General features: G+C 45.9%; 1 protein-coding gene and 1 long non-coding RNA gene across 2 annotated transcripts in view; one reads left to right on the forward strand and one right to left on the reverse strand.

Annotated features, from left to right (window-relative positions):
* The window catches only part of LOC107210152, a 41,529-nt gene extending 27,476 nt beyond the window's left edge, over positions 1-14,053 (forward strand). Inside the window, exon 6 of the long non-coding RNA XR_004499174.1 lies at positions 13,227-14,053. This is a non-coding gene — a long non-coding RNA (uncharacterized LOC107210152). The remainder of the gene's footprint in view (positions 1-13,226) is intronic.
* EFCC1 (EF-hand and coiled-coil domain containing 1) overlaps positions 1-14,766 on the reverse strand; it is a 31,934-nt gene extending 17,168 nt beyond the window's left edge. The window contains exons 1-2 of the mRNA XM_015640532.3: positions 14,039-14,766; positions 12,418-12,824 (exon numbers count right to left, since the gene is read on the reverse strand). Coding sequence (XP_015496018.1) covers positions 12,418-12,824; positions 14,039-14,725 — 1,094 coding nt within the window. The 5' untranslated portion in view covers positions 14,726-14,766. The remainder of the gene's footprint in view (positions 1-12,417; positions 12,825-14,038) is intronic.
* Positions 14,767-17,457: the final 2,691 nt, after the last annotated feature.

Raw genomic sequence — 17,457 nt, forward strand, 5'->3', positions numbered from 1 at the left:
TTGAATAGGAAACATTGGGAGGTGAAGAAGCCACTGACAGGAGTGTAGTGTGACCATTTGCAGCTGCTCCCTGGGTATGAGAACTGATTTCCAGCAGTGTTCAGCACTCTGACTCCTCTCCCTTCTCCATGGCTGCACCTCTGCTTGTCTCAGCAGCACCTCCTGTTTTTTGATGAACCCCAACCCAAGCAGGTTTGTGTTGTATTCATCATCAAATTCACTTAAACTTATCAAAGTTTAAACTTATATTGACTTTTTCCTAGCAGAACGCTTAAGCAGGTGCATAATTTTAGCCAGTTATGGCATCTCATTGACATAAACCCAGTTTAATTTGAGTTAAACTCTAATTAACTTACAGGCTGCAGTGCAGAGCTACTAAATGAGGTGGAGGAGAGAGATGGTCACAGTTATAGGAAAATTCCTCATGAGGAAGTTGAGTAATCAGGATTCCTGTTTTCCTAGTCAATAATATTTTAACAAAAAGCTTTGGCTCCTTGCTTCTCCCTCTTTTAAAAAAAAATTCCTAACCCAATGCTTGGTTGCAGTTTTTCCCTCTTTATTGGAGCCTGTCCATGCAGGATCCCAGCTGTGTGTGAGTGAGGGAATGCAGCTTTTTGGGGGGACAAGCAGCCCCTGCCCTCCCCAGGAGCCCCACAGGGGGCAAAGACCCTTCCTTTGGACACTCACAGGTATTGAGAAACAGATACTTCCTCCTGATTTCAGAGAGCTTCCTCAATAGATTTCCACAGGAAAAGAGGGAAATCTGTATGAAAAACAGGAAGCAGTCCCCAGCAGCTCTCTGTGATCAGCACTAGGAGGAAGACTTAAAATAAATGTGGTTGTTTGAAGCAGTAGGTGATACCAGTGGAGTTATCTTACATAAAAACAGTGATTAAATTTAGCATCATAGGGCTGCAGCAGAATTTAAAACCTCAGGTATTTATTGAATATATTTAGCTTTCATTGTAGTTGACAGTAGGTGACCAGCACTGAAACTTCTGCAACCGGGTTTTTACACCATACTTTCTATTTTCACTTTACCTTTTGGAAAACTTCCCATCTGTCTCAGTCTTGGATGGGATCCCAAGCTTTCTAATGCTGATCCCATTGCTCTTGCCCCCAATATAAGACTTAATCTTTACCCTTGGCTTTTTGACATTCTGTAATTCAGTTTCAAACCCTGAGATTTATGCATGAGAAGGGAAGACAGGTCAGGATAAAATCTGACAAAATCTGACATGCAGAAATATTTGTTAATTAAAACCTTCTAGAGATTTTGCACTGATCCTTTCTGATCCAATCTCAAACTCCCACAGAGTTCCAGATGTTATGGAGTTGTTCTAGATTTTACTGTGGGAACTGAAAAGGGAGGAGAAATTTGTAACTCTCCACCTTAAAGGCAACTATAGCCACACTAGGAAAATGTTCCAGTTTGTATCTGGCTGCATTGGGAATCCTCTTGGGCTGTGAAGCATTAGGTAGGTGACACAGGCTCATCAAAAATGAGGATATAGCATGTGGAATGACAATTCTGAGGGGAGAAACTCTAAAAATTGTAAATCCTTCAAAGGAAATTTGACTTTACTTTTACTATCACTTTCTTCCTTTCACAAAGCCAAACATCAGAAGGAAGAAGATGGACTTGGCTTTCACAGTGTGTTGTTTGCATTTGAGAGCTTAGGGATAATATATTCTGTACTCATTTCAGGTACAGAAAATGGCAAAAAATGAAAGCAGAGGATGTTTCTGAGTTCCACTGCTAGGCTTCAGTAATTAGACACACTGTGTTTCAAGAGATATATGAAATAAAAGCCCAAAATCCTCCCAATGCAAAAGCATCTGAAACAAAACCTCCTTTATCCACTCCACTCAGCTGGCAATGCTGCTGGTTGGATTTTTACAGCCATACCAGCAACACCCCAGCATTTCACAGAAACATTTCATATTGTATTTTCTGAAGTTTCCATCAGAGTGAGTACAGAGGACTTTGGAGATGCTAGAGGGTACCTTTGAGGTGAGAGCACAAACAGGAGCAATGTGCTGTAGAGTTCTGGGCTCCTTTCAGCTCAGCCCCACAAGAACGCCTGGTGGGTTTGGTTTGCTGCTTGAGCTAAACTTATTGGAAGCACTGGTGTTTGTCAAGAAACCCTTTCATCTGAGAGACTTCAAAAAACAGCATCAGGGCTTTGGAGTCAATGTAGATATTTCTTGGTTTTGGTTTCTGTAGATACCTTAAATAACTAAAAGGGGAAAAAAAATCAATACAGTCCGTGCAAAGTGCAATATCGTTGCAATGTCAAGCCTGAGATTTATCAGCAGAGCACCCTTCTCCCTCCAAACCATCATTTATGGTTCTTTAAAATGCTCCTGATTGCTGTGAGACCAATCAGTGCAGTCATTCACTGCAGGAATGTTTGCTGCCCTGTGATGTGCCATGGGATCCTAGCAGTGCCCTGAGAGAGCATTTTCACACCTGCAGTGATCAGCCTGGCAAGAGCAGATAAAGGGGGCATTTACCAGGCTCTGCCTTTTGGGCTGGGAATTCCTTGAACAGGGCAGGACTACATTAAACATCTTATATCTGGAGGGCCATTAAAGAAGGCTGCTGGCAGTAAACTGAGCCAGCTGTGGGTTTATGGCCTCCAAGGATTTATGACAGCATCCCACGAGCATGCACGAGTCTGCTTTGCATTAGCAAAGGCTCATTGAACTGCACTGATCCTGCCCAGAGCTGGGAGAGACAGGATAAATTCTGCTTATTTTCAGGGGGTCTCATCCCTCTGGGAACAGAAAGGACCTTACTTTCAGATGTGAGGGGCACTATTAATGCTGGTTTGAGAAGTGACAGGCTCCAGATCTGATGAACGGCCAAAGCCAGGGGAAAAACCCCAAGTGGTGCATAAATTTGATTTTCCAGCAGAAGCATTTGTTTAAAATGCCAGATCTTTCCCAGATCTCCAGTTAGACCCCAAATGCATCATTAGGAACAGAAATCAAGGATATTGCACATGCAGATCTGTTTCAGATGACTTTTCACCAGGTCATGCCCCAGGTGTGAGTGCCAGAAGGGACCCAGAGCATCTCAAAGAGAGAGTGCTGGCACCTGCTTCAAGGATTGTTATTCAAACACATTTATCAGAATACTGGGAATTTAAGCCCTTGGGTCCACAGCAATGTAGGAGAGACACGATGCAAGTTCCCAGGATCCCTTAAACCCTCTGTTTACTTCAGTCCCTAGAAAGGCCATGCAGGATCAAAGGCAACTCCAGAGTGTATCACTGATGTTTGGGAGAGGGTTTAACAAAACCCTGGCCTGCAGCAGAGCTTCCAGGCCTGCCTTTATTCCAAAGGAGTTTCTTGTATCCAGCCCTTTTGTCAGGCCCAGTCAATGGGATCCTGTGGAGATCTTTCAGTGGCTGTGTTTTCCCAGCAAGACTGAGCAAGATTCCAAGAAATACTCCTTTCTGCCCATGTGCAATTTGACATGGACAGTCTGCTCTTACTCAGTTGAATATTCTAAAATTTCCTGGTGCAACTGCTGTTAAACAAGAGCTGCTTCTCTCCTGTGTCTGCTCTGTGCTTCTGCTTGGGACCAACCCATGGCTACGATGGAGACAATTTCAGGACTGTTCCCCAACTCTTCCCTTCCTTGGTAACCCAGCAGAGCCATCACATCTGAAGTTCTGGGGTCTCTTACTTCTGCAAGAACTGTATTTGTTTTCAAAACCAGGGAAGAGAGTCCACAGTGCTGCTGCTGCTGCTCTCATTGACTTCTCATGCCAGTACATTATTGCAGGAGAAAATGTAGAAAAATCTCAACATCCATGAGATGCCAGCTCAAAATATATTTACTGTGTAATCATTGCAAGCCTTCCAAGGGTTCAGTGCCTGCAACTCCCCACAGTTGTTAGGTGTTGCCTGCTTAGTTTTAAATAATAATTACAATGACTGTACTGCCTCTGGCAGGTGCATCTTCCATGGACCCCTTTGATTTCCTCACTTCCCGAGGCTGATGGAGATCTGAGACCTCCTTGCTCTTGTGCCCGAGGGCTGCAGGTGCCAGCAGGACCTGAGGGTGATGACACCTCTCCAAACTATCCCTGATGCTCCCTAAGAGATTCCCTAAACTCTATAAAAGCTGTTGAAATCAGAGTAACATCATTTCGAGGCAACACATTTGACTTTTCTTCTACAAGATGTATAAAACCCAAATCAAATCTCACAATCTGCCAGTGCAGACCTCAGCTTGCTTTCAGACCCATCTCAGCTGGTGCAGGGGGTCATTTCCTGAGCAATCACTCTGGAATCCACATTTAGGCTGCTTTAATCAAATTCTTTTTCATTCCCTGTGGGTCTGTGACCACTTGGAAAGTGCTCTAAGGATAGATTTTAGCATCATATACAAAACCTACCCAAAAAAACACATAAATTTTAGTAGAGCAGCATGTGCAGTTACATTTTGCACTTACTTGCCAGCCTAGCATCAATAAAAGTTCCTTAAATAAAAAGCTTAAAACAGCCCATAGAGGAAAATTTCTCCTGTGCCCTGGTGGGGATTAGACCTGCAACAGCTTTTCTGAGAGACCCCAACCCCTGGCTCTGTTGAAAGGTCTTTTGTTCAAAGTCAGTGCATTTACCCAGCAATATCACAGCCAGGGCTCCAGAAGTGCAGACACAGTTTTACTGACAAAATAAACTGAGAACATTCTTATTCTTGGTTTTCTTACTCTTTTTTTTCCCTGCTGAAGGAATTGTTCCTGGGGAATGTGGGCAGCATTAGAAGTTAAACAGGATAATGTACATTCATTAATGGACACACAGACATTTCAGACTCTAAGGACCAGCTTGTCTCCCAACTATTGCTTATAACATTTGGAATATTTTTCTTTTTTTTTTTTTTTTGGAAAAAATACTTTGGAGCAAAGAGAACTGCCTGTTCAACAAGAAACTAAAGTGAATGGTTTAATTTTATTTCTTATTTGTATGTTAAAGTGTCCTTTGAAATGTAATTTATTAATGTCATTCAGATAGTGATGGTGGCTCGTGGTGACAGCAGAGTGATGCTCCATGTGACAGATGTACTCTGGTTGGAAGTGCCACCCTTGCCTGTTTGCTGGTACAGAAATGGGGAGAGAAACCTCCTCCTCTGCTATTCTCATAAGCATTGGCTTTGCTCTGGTTGCTCCTATTTCTGCCTCGTGTAGTTTTGTGCCAAGCAGTGCCCTTCACACCTGCCAGCTCCAGGAGAGTGAAAATGCTGTACTCAGAGCTTGGCTTAAACCTGCCAAAGCTGCTTTAAACTCGGCTGACCTCACCCTGTGCAGCCCCAGATACTCTGACGTTGTGTGAACTCACGCCAAGGATGTGTGATGGGGTCAAGTGCAGAGGGGAAAAGCAGAGCAGATGTGCAGGGAGTACCAGATTTTTCAGTGTTATGATTAATGGGACACCATAAAGCCTCCCTGAAACGTTCTGCTGTGAGCAGAGGCTCTGCACAAAACAAAGCACAGGCCTGATTTTCATTCTGGAGGTTTATTGATGGGTTTGGGGTCTTTCCACTGAAATCTGATCCACAGCACTCGACACCTCTGTTCCCAAAAGGGGTGATAGGTGCTGTGGTGGCAATTTGCACTCCAAGCTCAGGCAGCCTTCAGGGAAGGTTTTTCTCCTGGAACAAGGAGGGATTGCAACCCACAGACAGTCCCATTGCCTGGCCATTTCTTTTTTTCTAAAGTACATTCCTATGTGGAATGGTGCCCAGAACACAGGCAGATCCTGGGATACAGATACCTGCAATAATGGTCTAGCTTCAGTCCATGTTTTATGTTTTCAGTCTCTGTGCTGAGCTTTAACTTTGTGATCCCTTAAGGCCACACATACCTATTCATTTTTATCAGAATTTGCCAGATTTTCAGATGGGTATTATGAAAAGCTATAAAAATACATAAAAATTCTTTTTTCAGAGACCATGAATGGTCTCTGAGCTAGAGCCAGTCTCTTGATGCATTTTACAACTTTCAGGCTGCTAGACTTGAGCACACAGATCAGGTTTCACGTCTGGAATTGGGAATTGGAGAGTGGTTTGGGTTGGAAGGGATGTTAATCTTCAGAACTCTAGGTGGTCTTAAAGATCCTCTGCCATAGGGAAGGTGGAACTAGATATACCTGGGTATCTCTTTTCTCTAATGAAGGATTGAAGCAGATACACTGACCACCTTCTCCTCCTGCCCACCTTGTCTCCCCCACAACCTCGATCAGTCTTTGAATTTCAGTCTGGGATTATGTCAGGACACAAATCTGTAAGACCAGATCCATTTAACCTGAGTTTTACTTCTACAGCAGGACATCCTTTTCTAGCTTTTTTTTTTCCTGGCTTTTTCACTTTCCTTAGGATGTGACTGCTAAGTTTTCCTTAGGTTTTCTCAGGGGCTGCAGTTCTGAATAGCTGAGGTTCAGATTCCCAAGGCAAATCCAGGGAAACATGCTGAGTACCACAAAGAGGGATACCCCCAGCCAGGCATGAGAGAGGCAAATATCAGTCTGGACTTTAATCATGCTGCTAAGCAGGCAGATGAGACACTGACAACATTGAAAGGACACCCAGGAGAAGGAAGGGAAGGGAACAGCACAGCAAACACAGGCAGTGATTCAGCAGGAGTGCCAAACAGAGAAAATATTTGCAGGGCTGCTGAGTAACTGCCTTGTGTCAGTAGAAGTGCAGGAGTTGCCTGCACTGTATTTCCTCACATCAGTGACACTGATTAGCTCAGTCCCAGCCTCCTCAGAGTCCATGCAGCTTTAAATGCTGCTTGACAGGCTACCCCTGGGTGCCTCTGCTCCTGGCAGTGTCCTGAGGAACACGAGGGTATTTACAGTGTGGCTGAGGGCTGGGTATGATCCAGGAACCTCGCCTGGTGTTGGTTCTTGCTGTAACCCCAAATCAGTGGCTCTGGACTGGGAGCTCTGCTTTCTGAGGATCACAGCCTCTCATGGGGACTCCAGCTTGTTCTTGAAAGGAGTAGATAAGTACATTTTTTCTTTAAAGTGATGTTTGTGTGTGAAATCAGTCTTTTTTTTGGGGGGGGAAGCATAAGGCAAGATAGGTAATCTGTTGATCACCTACAAAGTTGGTGCTGTAAGAGAGTCTGCTACTGGGAGGACTGTAGAGAGTCAGGGCAGGCAGATGGAGCAGGGATATGCACAGCTGTCACCAAGCTGCTGCCTGAATTTCCAGGCATTCATTCAGGGAAGAAAAGCTGCAGAAACACTGGCTGCCACATCCCATCCCCTTGGCAAAAACGAATCCCTCTGGTGTAGGAGGAGTTAGCATGATCCAAACCATGCACAGAAGGGCGGAGAAGGCAGCTGGGAAAGGCAGCTGATCACTGGGTATGGGGTGACAGAACGGGCACTGCCTTGGGGCTCTGGTTTTGGGCACTTCCACCCCTCCATCCCCAGGAAGGGATGAGCTGGGGGCTGCTGAGGGCCAGCAAACGGAGCCAGGATGTCCCTGTGTGTGGCACTGCCACTGTGCTGCCACCGATTCGCTCCCTCACAGCAAACACGGCCAGGCAGACAAAAGGAGGATTTAGGGACAAGCCAGGGAAAGCCTCCCAAGAATAAACACTGTAAATAAGAGCCCAGCATGGGAAAAGTCAGGAAAGTGGCAACACTTCCAGTGTCACAGCACAGTGGGGATAAATGAACTTGCAATTATGTGATTGGATTTGAAGTCAAGGTTTTGCTCTCATTGTTATTATTATTATTAGCTTTGAAATACTCTTGCATTTAAAATAAAAGCAGCCCTTCCAAAGAAAGAGATGCTATACATTTTCTACACTGCTAAATTAATCTATTTAAATTGCTCTGTATGGTTCTCTCTATCATAAATAACAATACATTCCATTATCCCTTCTTGTGAAATCAAAATGCTCCTTCAAAGGGTTCCCAATGAGAGTAATCTGATTTCCTTACTTAGCTTCTGAGTCTTCCATGACTAGAGACCCACAAGTAGTCTATGCTTCATATGATGGAATATATTCACCTGCTGCAGCTAACTTCTTCCAAAACTTGAAGCCATGTGGTTTTTGGCAGACTTCTCTGTAATACAAAACTCCTTACACCCTTTAGTAGAAAACAATATCAGCTCCAGACAAAGTTAGAAAATAAAATGAGATTACATCAGTTCATCCAGAAGAATCTGAGTGTTTTTACAGATGAGGCTCTGCAAATTTAACATTTCATTTCACTCTCTGAGCTCAGTTCCCTGAGTGCCATCAGTCCCTGCTCCTGTCCAAGGATGTCTTTATCACCTGCAGATCTGTCTAGCACATGCAATCCCACAGCCTCCTCTCAAATTTGGTGCCACCTGGAACAAATTGCCAAGATGCCCGTCACCTAACAACAACAGGGAGCTGGTATTGATGACAGTAATCAAGCAAAAATTGTCCAGATTTTCTTTATTGTCTAATTTTTAAAGTAGAAGAACATTTCTAGGGTGGCTAAATAGAAACCATTATCAACCTGACAGGAAATAATCTACTACAGACACCTTCTATTGTGTATTAGTGTTTCCTTTCTAGGGCTTTTGTTTCTTCACTTAATGGAACTGATTCTGTATCAGCTAGGAATATTTCCATATTTCTCTCCTGTTATTGGATTTTTGATTTCAACCTGTTTGGTCCATCTTGTTCTATTTTGCAGACTGAATGATAACTTGAGAAATTACTGAAAAGATCAGGGCACTGTCTCCTGAAAGAAAAAAACTGAACTACTCCCAGGATAAGATGACCTAAAGCATAACATTTTAGACAAATTGACACTGATGATATAAATAAATTAAGAAAATTATGCTAGAGGCCTCAGTCTTCATATCTACGGGAGAATGGGAGGAAACAAACCTCTCTGCATTCCATGCCAAAAGGATTCCTACTCATTAGCACATAGAAATGCTGATGGATAATTAAGTAATTTGGGAGACAGACCATGCATATGGGAAGAATTTTTGGTATTTTATGACCTCCTTCACTGACCTATGTAATTACTGTGCTGCTGACTGATGCAGCAACATAAACCCTCTGTGAACATCTCTATTATGAAGTTGATTTCAATTCTAAACAACCTTTCTTTTTATTTGTTACACTGGGATCAAAAACATGGTTGTTAAATTGTTCTATCCCCTTCAGTGCTATTAAAGCAAAAAAGAAAAGACTATTACAATTTATAAAGTGGTCAATTTCTAAGCTACCTCCAATGTAGTATAGAAAACAGAGCCAACTCGTATTTGGCAAGAACAATCCATGTCAAACCAGTCCAATTTCCTTTTCTGACAGGGCAAATGGCTTAATGGATAAAAGAAGCAGCAAATGTGAAATTTTTACTGTAGTAACATTTTAATGTGTATTTTTATAAACAATACTTAGAAATCATAGGATTATATTAGAATACATGGGTGGTGTCACCTAGTGCTGGAGCAAAACTTAGTGGGGGAAAAAAAAGGAGTTTAGGGAATAGCTGTTAATGATTTGTCCTCTGGGAGTAACTCCCTGGGCACTGCATAAAAATGGCACTTACCCAACTTCCTAAACTCTTCTGTAATCAGGCACTGGGAATTACACAGTTTTCTATAATACCAATGATAAGTATACAATTTCTTGTCATGTCTTTTTCCTTTGGAATGAATGGAACTTTCAGTAAGAAATTGAGATTTTACCATTTAAGTGTCTGAACTGACTTACTGACATGACAGGGATTAAACAGTAAAAGCTGACAGTCCAGACAGAAACTTGACACGTTCATCACAGTAGATATTAGGATGGGCACCTGAAGAAAAGAACTATGAACTATTTGGTCAGCTAGGCAGGTTTAGGAAGCTAATGATGTGACAGGGACATTTCAAACCCTGGCAGGGGAAGCTGTGCACTCAGAAGAAGTTCATGTTTAAGTCATACACTTTGTCAGGAATATGAATCTGCACTATTAAATAAGGAATAGGTGATTATAATGACACACTCCAATTTAGGACAAGGTTTAATCACTTGCAGGTCCTTAAACCCTTTCTTTACTAAATGGAAACTGTTGTTTCCTGCATTAGGGATTATAACTTACAGTCATGATTGGGATTCCAGAACTAAATGATAGCAAGTTGGTATCAGAGGAAGGTCTAGAAGAAGGATGCAGAAGCTAAAAGAGCTTTTAAAATCCTAACCTGAATGAAGAAATAATTTCCTTTAGAAATAGGAAACTATAAAGAAGGAGCAGTGTGTAAAGCTCATAGATTGGACTCATTCTTGAATATGATCCTCTCTGGAAGAAACTTGACTTTAGGTGGAGGAAACCTGTGGCTCACCTAGCTAGTGAAGGTGAATTATCAGGAAACATATCTGCAATTGTCAGTGCTTTCTGCAGAACACCCAAGTTCCCCCCCATTCCTCTCCACCACCACCTTGTAGCATTAGTTCTTGCCAAATCCAGAGCTGCATACAAACTCTGTGTGGCACCTGGCAGAGGAGGAAACTGCTCCCTGGAGTGGTGACAAACAGCTGCCTGAGCACCAGTGTGAGCAAGCAGAGGGAGTGGGACCAGCTGGGACAGCCAGGGCTGTGTGGGGCAGAGCTGCTGCTGAACCCTTTCCCCACCTTTAAAACCACACAGCTCTGCACTGCTCATTCACCATTTTCTGCCAGTTTGGGCACCCCTGTGATGCTCTGGGAACATGAGGAGTGATGGGATCCCATGTGTTATGGAGTATGCCCACAGGTGTGCAAGTCACCATTATTATCATTACACATCTCTAAGTTAAACTCTTGACACCAAGAGCTCTGTGACATGGATGGGGAGGTGCTTTATGGCCAACAGAGAATATCAAAGGATGGAAGCTGCCCTGGGCCTTGGCTAAATGTGCCACAGGGCTAAAAAAGGGGTGTAGTTCCCAAATGGTCAGTCCAGCACCATTCCTGAGCTTGACACTCACTTGAGATTAGCATGCAATTTAAACCTAAGTATTACAAATGAAGGTAATCTTACAAGGAACATATAATTTACATTTCTAAACTCACACTCTTTGTTTTGATGTAACCCATAAAGTTCCTGCTCTGCAAGGCCAGTGGACACTGCTTATTGCCTTTAACCTCTTTCAAGGTATCTTTTTTATCCTTCATCTTAAATCTTTGGTGCTTATGCCAAGGAGAACGTGACAGACCTGACAAGTTTTGTGATCCCTTTTAGCACCAGGAGTTGTATCATTCATCCAGAGACCCCTGACACTCATCTTGAATCTCATATTACGTGCCTTCGCAGGGTTTTTTTAAATCCTACAGATGTTTAAATAAATGCTTTTATTTTCTTCGGCCTTCTGCAGCCATGCAAGTATTAACATACACAATACTTAGACACTAGGTAAAATGGTTATTTTTAGAATTTCCTCACTTCATAAAACAGTACAATAGCTATGATGCCACAAATAACTCGCTATGAATTCTTCTTATAAGCAAACAGAGGAAGTGTGAGTTTAGGAAGAGGCAAGGACTTCAGAAGATGCAATTTATTAAAATACCAGATTTAGTAGTGTAAGTAAAAATGTATCTATTAATAATGGTTTTGCTTTGGGTCAGTGAAAATAGAAAATAGATTTTATTCCATAGGTCATTCTGAAACCTGTGCAGAAATGCTTAACAATAACTAACCATCAGTGAGTCCAAGTTTTGTCTGCGATAAAAAGCAACAAAAGCAGTGGACTGTTAAATACATGACCAATTTTCTGACTTCTGGAAAGATTTGTTTATGTTATTATAAAAGAGAGGTTTAGTTGGGAAATGTTTTTTGTTTAAGATTCCCACTATATTATTTTTTGGATTTAGGAATGTTTCAGCTTCTCTCTTCTATTACCTGTCAGTGAAGAAGCAATGAAGTCACAGCAAGTTTAAAACCACTGGCCAGAAGTTGTCCTTGTGTACTTTTCCCCAGTTCCTATGACATGCTGAAGTGCTTTTTTATGAAATGGAGTGTCAGCCATCTGATTACAGCTGGCTTGGGATGGGACCTAACGACCAGGAAATGCAGTGAAAAAAATGAGAACATTGGAAATGGTTTCTGAAGGACCATCAGGAATTTGGCTTGGGGCTTTCTTGAAGCATTAGCACGTTGAGTTCTGTTGTTGTGTGTCTGAGGAGTTCAGACTCACTGTTCAGACTCAACTTCAGCTCTCTGTAGATTAGTACCCTTACTTTGGTCTGGAAGGCTCCCAGATCTCCTACAGACCCCTACCAAGAAAATGGATAAACAGCTTCTAATTTCCCTCTGGCTAGATTTTACAAGGTGTTTGGGAGACATTTACTAAGCCACAACCAGTGATTCTCAAACTCACTTGTGTCCCAACACTTGGATTTTATAGGCGCTTTTTGACAGACTCCAACCTACCTGTAGTGCTGCAGTTGTGATTCCAGCTGCTGAATGTGTATCTGCAGATGTGGCACCTCATTAGCTCTCACTTCCAGCTCCTTCACTTTGCCAAGGCTGTTCAGGACAGCGTGTCTGGCTTCTTCCACCTTCCTCCTCATCTCTGCCTGCTCTCTCTTCAGGTTACGGTTGCAATCTTCCAGGCTGACCAGAGCTTCCTGAGAGCTCTTCAGCTCCTTCTCCAGCTCCTGGTTGAACCTGATGGCTTCTTCAATCTGCCCATCCCTGGAGCTCCGGATGAGCTCCATTTCCTTCAGGACACTTTGGAGGCACTCAGTCTGGGAGTGGTTCTGTGTTAATGGTCTCTTACTCCCTATGAAGCAGGATCCTTCTTCTTTATGGCTGGTGTGGCTCTTCCGCAGTCCCACCTGTAGATACCAGGAGCACAAAGCAGGGGGAAATTGATGTTTTAATTAAGACTGAGAGTGGCTGGATTGTGCTTTGATCAGCAACTAAACCTACTTGACCTTCGCCAAATACATAAAGAAACAATCTCTGGAAAGTAGTTGTTAATACCTAGCTCTAAGTTTAATTTTCAAACTACTCACTATTATATTATTGCACAACTTTCTGTGTAGCTTTAATGTCATTACTATGTCAGTACTCAGTCCTGTGCTGAAAAAGATACTTCCAATGAAGTTGTGTTCAGAAGAAGAGAGCAGGGAGCAGCTGGGGATATTCCAGAGCTCTCCTCTTTGTCATTTTGATTCTTCCTGGGACCTCTGGCTGGTGACTTCCTGTTTGCTGCTGATTTCTTTTCCCTTTTTTAGATGAAACTGGTAAACCTGACCTAAACTTGACCTGCCTTGCTGGACATTGTGAAGAGGAACAGTCATCTACTGCAGGGGGAAGTGTCACAGGTGGAGCAGAGTGGAGCAGAGTTCTGTGAGTGCTGTGTTAGTATTAAATCAGAGCTGGTCAGGCGAGCCAGAGCAATTGGTCCATGCTGCCCTTCACTGCTCTGCCTGTTCCACACTTTTCGTGCCAGAGTAATTGAACTGCTGTTAAGTGTATATGTGTTTCACTCAAGCCAGTAGAGCAGAACCAGCAGAAACCAGCCCAGGAACTAATGGGCCTCTGCAGAGGAGCCCCAGACTATTCATCAGCCTGCCCACAGAACTGGTTCCAGCTCTGAACTCTTATGATCACACTCTGAACAAAACATGCTTCTAATATTTCTGAGGCACTTATGACTGAGGCACTGCATGTGCTAGTGCAGCTGAGAATCCAGAAGTTCTTTCTTCAGGAAGAACGCTGCAGTGGTGCATATCCAGCATATGGTATCAGCACATCCCGACTGCAAGTGCAGCAGAAGCAGCAGCATTTTATGTGTGTGTTTGTTAAGCTGAACTCCCCCACACTTTTGACAGTGCTCGTCACAAGTACATTTAATGGCACACTGGTGCCATACATTTCTCCTTAAAGCCTCCCTTGTAACTAAACTCTTCTAAAACGTTAATGCCCAGGATGAACGAGCAACTTTGGTCTGAGTCTGGAGGTGCAGGGGTTATAAACACTGACTTTCCCAGGGCAGCATCTCGCCTGAAGCACCCGGGGCCATCCCAAGCCGCCCCGGACTCACCTGCAGCGCCAGGCACCGCGCATCGCTGCTCTGCAGGGCTGCCCGCATGTCCTCCACCAGCTCCCGCAGGCTGCCGTTCTCCTCCTCCAGCTTGGCGATGCGGTCCTCGGCCTGCTCCAGCGCCACGATCTCCTCGTAGCACTCTCGGGAGCAGGGCCCGGGCGGCGGCCGCTCGGCGCTGCCCGCGGCTCCGGGCTCGGCGCGGCGGCGGCGGCGGCGGCGGGGGCTGCGCAGGCGGATCTGGGTCTCGATGTGCTCGCTCTCCCGGCCCAGCGGCAGCCGCGGCCCCGCGCGGGTGCTGAAGTGGCCGCAGAGCCGCGCGTGGAACTGGCGGAAGGTGAGCTCGGCCGAGAGCCCGTCCCATAGCCCCGCGCACTCCTCGGGCTCCGCCGCCTCCTCCAGACCCAGCACCTGGCACAGCGTGCGGAAGTCCTCGCCGGGGATGCGGCCCGCCCCGGCGCAGTCCAGGTGGTGGAAGATCTCCTGCAGGTACTGGTCCAGACCGGTGGCCAGCACGACGATCTCGTTCTCCACGCCTCGGTCCAGCCCGTAGTGGTAGGCGAGGGCGCTGACCAGCCACTGCGTGCGCCGGGCCGGCCGCCCGTAGGGGTCCCAGCCTTCAGGCGGCTCCATCGCGCCTGTGGTGCTGCCCGAGCATCCTGAGCGCCCGCGGTGCTGCCCGAGCATCCTGAGAGCCCGGCCGGCCCAGCGCTCGGGCCCGGCCCGCGGCGGGGCGGGGCGAGCCGGGCGGGGCCGCCGGGAGCTCCAACGCCGCGCACGGAGCGCCCGGCTCGCCCCCAGCGGAGCCGCGTCCGCCTTCGTCCGGCAGGAAAAGGGGTGTGGGCAAAGCGGGCAGGTGCCACCCTGCTCCGTTTGTCAGCCAAGCCTGAGCGCCCCCAGTGTTTCTGGTTTCTTAACTAATTTCTCCCTGGCGCCTCTTCAACACGAGCAAGACAAGAGCATGACACAGTCCAGTTTGACAATTAAGGCTTGTGAACGACTGAATGATTCCACTAAATTAAAAACCCAGTGTGCTTGAAAGCTGACCTGTTCGCTCAGGCCTCCTCACCTCTGTAGATGAGGTGACTTTATGCTGTTGCTATGTGGGTTTTAAGAGGTCTGTGATAGAGATGAGGAAGAGCTAAACTCGTTCCAATGAGCTGCCCAAAGCAGTGACTTTAGTCTCTCTTTGGCTGGGAAGTAGCACCCCGGCCTGGTTGAACACAGGCAGCAGCACGAGCAGGGCTCCTCCAGCAGCAGGGACATGCCACGAGCCAGGAGGGGACTGTGGCACCAGAGGCGATTGTGGCATTAAAGGGGACTGTGGCACCAGAGGGGACTGTGGCACCAGCCGTGCCCAAGGTCTAGACAGGGTGGCAAAGTCAGGTGGTGCTACAAGGCTGCAAGAACAGCCCAGGCAAGGCGTGGTGAAGAGCCAGCTCTGGGGGCTGTCCAAGGAGTCCTGTCAAGAGCAAATGGTTCTAATATTCTCTCTGGGACAAAAAAGGAGTAATCTCTTGCGTGCACTGGTGTTAATAAATATTTGCTGACATATGGTGAGGTTTCTCTGCAAATGGGCTTTGATGGGGAATTTCTGACCACATTTGGTTTTGCTGTTGAAGTTGAGCACATGAGTAGCTTCGGTGAGGAATGGAGAATTGTTTGTAGCTCAGTATTTTCTCTGTAAATGTAAGGAGAAGCCTTACATTCTAGCACAGGAGGAAGGTAAGGCAAAGGTTTAAAAGCTTTCCCCTCCTGAAGGGACACACATGCAGAGGAGTCTGTGAGGAGAAGTCTCCTCAGCCACTGCCAGGCTGTGTTTGCCTCCTCTGCAGGCTCAGGATTCTGGGAGCTCCACGAGCCTCAGCTGCCACTGTGTTTTCCTCTGAATGTTTCTTGCTGGGCAGCACACAGGGAGAATATTTTGTGCTAGATTCTCCTCTGGGCTTTGAGGTGAATCTCAGTAATTCTGTTGATTTGCATGTACAGATGAACTTTTTGTAGATAGGAAGGAAAAGGGAAATGGAAAATGAGTTGCTCCAAATTTGAGCGGCCCAACCACAGTAAAAATGAAATCTAAATGGAAGAAATTTTTATTTATTTATTTATTTTTGCCTAGTAGGTGGGGTAAAACATGCAAAGTTATAAAGGTTTTGAAGATATTCAGCCAGCACCCAGCAGTATGAAAATCAAGAGCAAAGGATGGGACAGGGCATGGGAAGAATGTTCAGCCCTTCCTGTTGAAGGGAAAACAGTAGGAAAACTGCCTCTGGTTGTTACCCATAGGCAACAGGTATTATTGGTAGCCGAGAGCACACTGTTGGTGGCCCAAGGCCTGCTGTGGCTGGCCCACTGTCAGCTGATGCCAAATGCCTCCCTGCAGTGGTTGGGGAGAAGCTGCAGCCAGGCCAGGCTGGGAAACAGCCCTGCATACAGTGAAAGCAGCAGCAGGGCAGCCTTCAAACTTCAGACTCTTAAGGGAAATGGCACATGAGTGATCTCTTGCCACCTTGACACTTACTATTCTGCACCAAAAGGGACATTGAGAACTTGTCTCCAGCATTTTCCATGGATCTGAAACCATCATGTGCCAGGGATTCCAGACACTCCATATCACAATTCCAATCTAGAAGGAAGCAGAGATCACCATTCCATGGTGTGCTGGGATCCCCTTCTGCCTTAGGGAACTGGGCACTGCAAGGGGGTTGGGTAAGACCATTGGAGCAGAATGTCAATGGACATGGCCAAAGCTGCAGGGGGGCTTGGGGAGCTCTGGCCTGGTTCTGGTCTCTCTCCACCCTCTTTGCAGGCCCTGTGCAACATCCCTGGTTGGGCCTGGACAGGACCAGCCTGGGGCCCCTGGGGACTCTGTCCCTTTTACAGAGGAAACCCTCCTGAAAGGCCTGGGGACCCAACCAGCAATTGGGGACAACCATCCCCAATGCTTCTCAGGGAGAAGGGAGCACCGTCCTGGCAAAGGGGAACCAGGCCACTGCTGTAATCCTTCTCTCAGGGGGACCCCTCTGTCCCACCCCCTGTGGTGAGAGCCCCGCTAGTCTCGGGACACAGGCGGCTGAGGGGGTCCTGGAGTGGATACAACACAGACTCAAAGTATCGAGACACAAGAGGCCCAAACTTGCTGGAGTAATCCTGAGTTTATTGTATGTCATCCATCTGGGGCAAGAAAGAGACCAAAATGCCCTGGGTCTTATCCCAGGGGGCAGGGGTGAGCGGGGGATACAGGGAGGTCACAGCCAATGGGAAGGGGGAAGAGAAAGAAGGTTCTCAGGTAGGAATTAACATTACACAAAACAGAGCTGAGTTTTGCCCTTGGGAGATACCAAGATTTTTAGATGCACTACAACAGCCCACCTGCTCACCTGCTCTCCATGCTCCCTGTGCAGCAGCCTGGGCAGCCC

The sequence above is a fragment of the Parus major genome, chromosome 12 (assembly GCF_001522545.3).
Source record: "Parus major isolate Abel chromosome 12, Parus_major1.1, whole genome shotgun sequence".
Lineage (NCBI taxonomy): Eukaryota > Metazoa > Chordata > Aves > Passeriformes > Paridae > Parus > Parus major.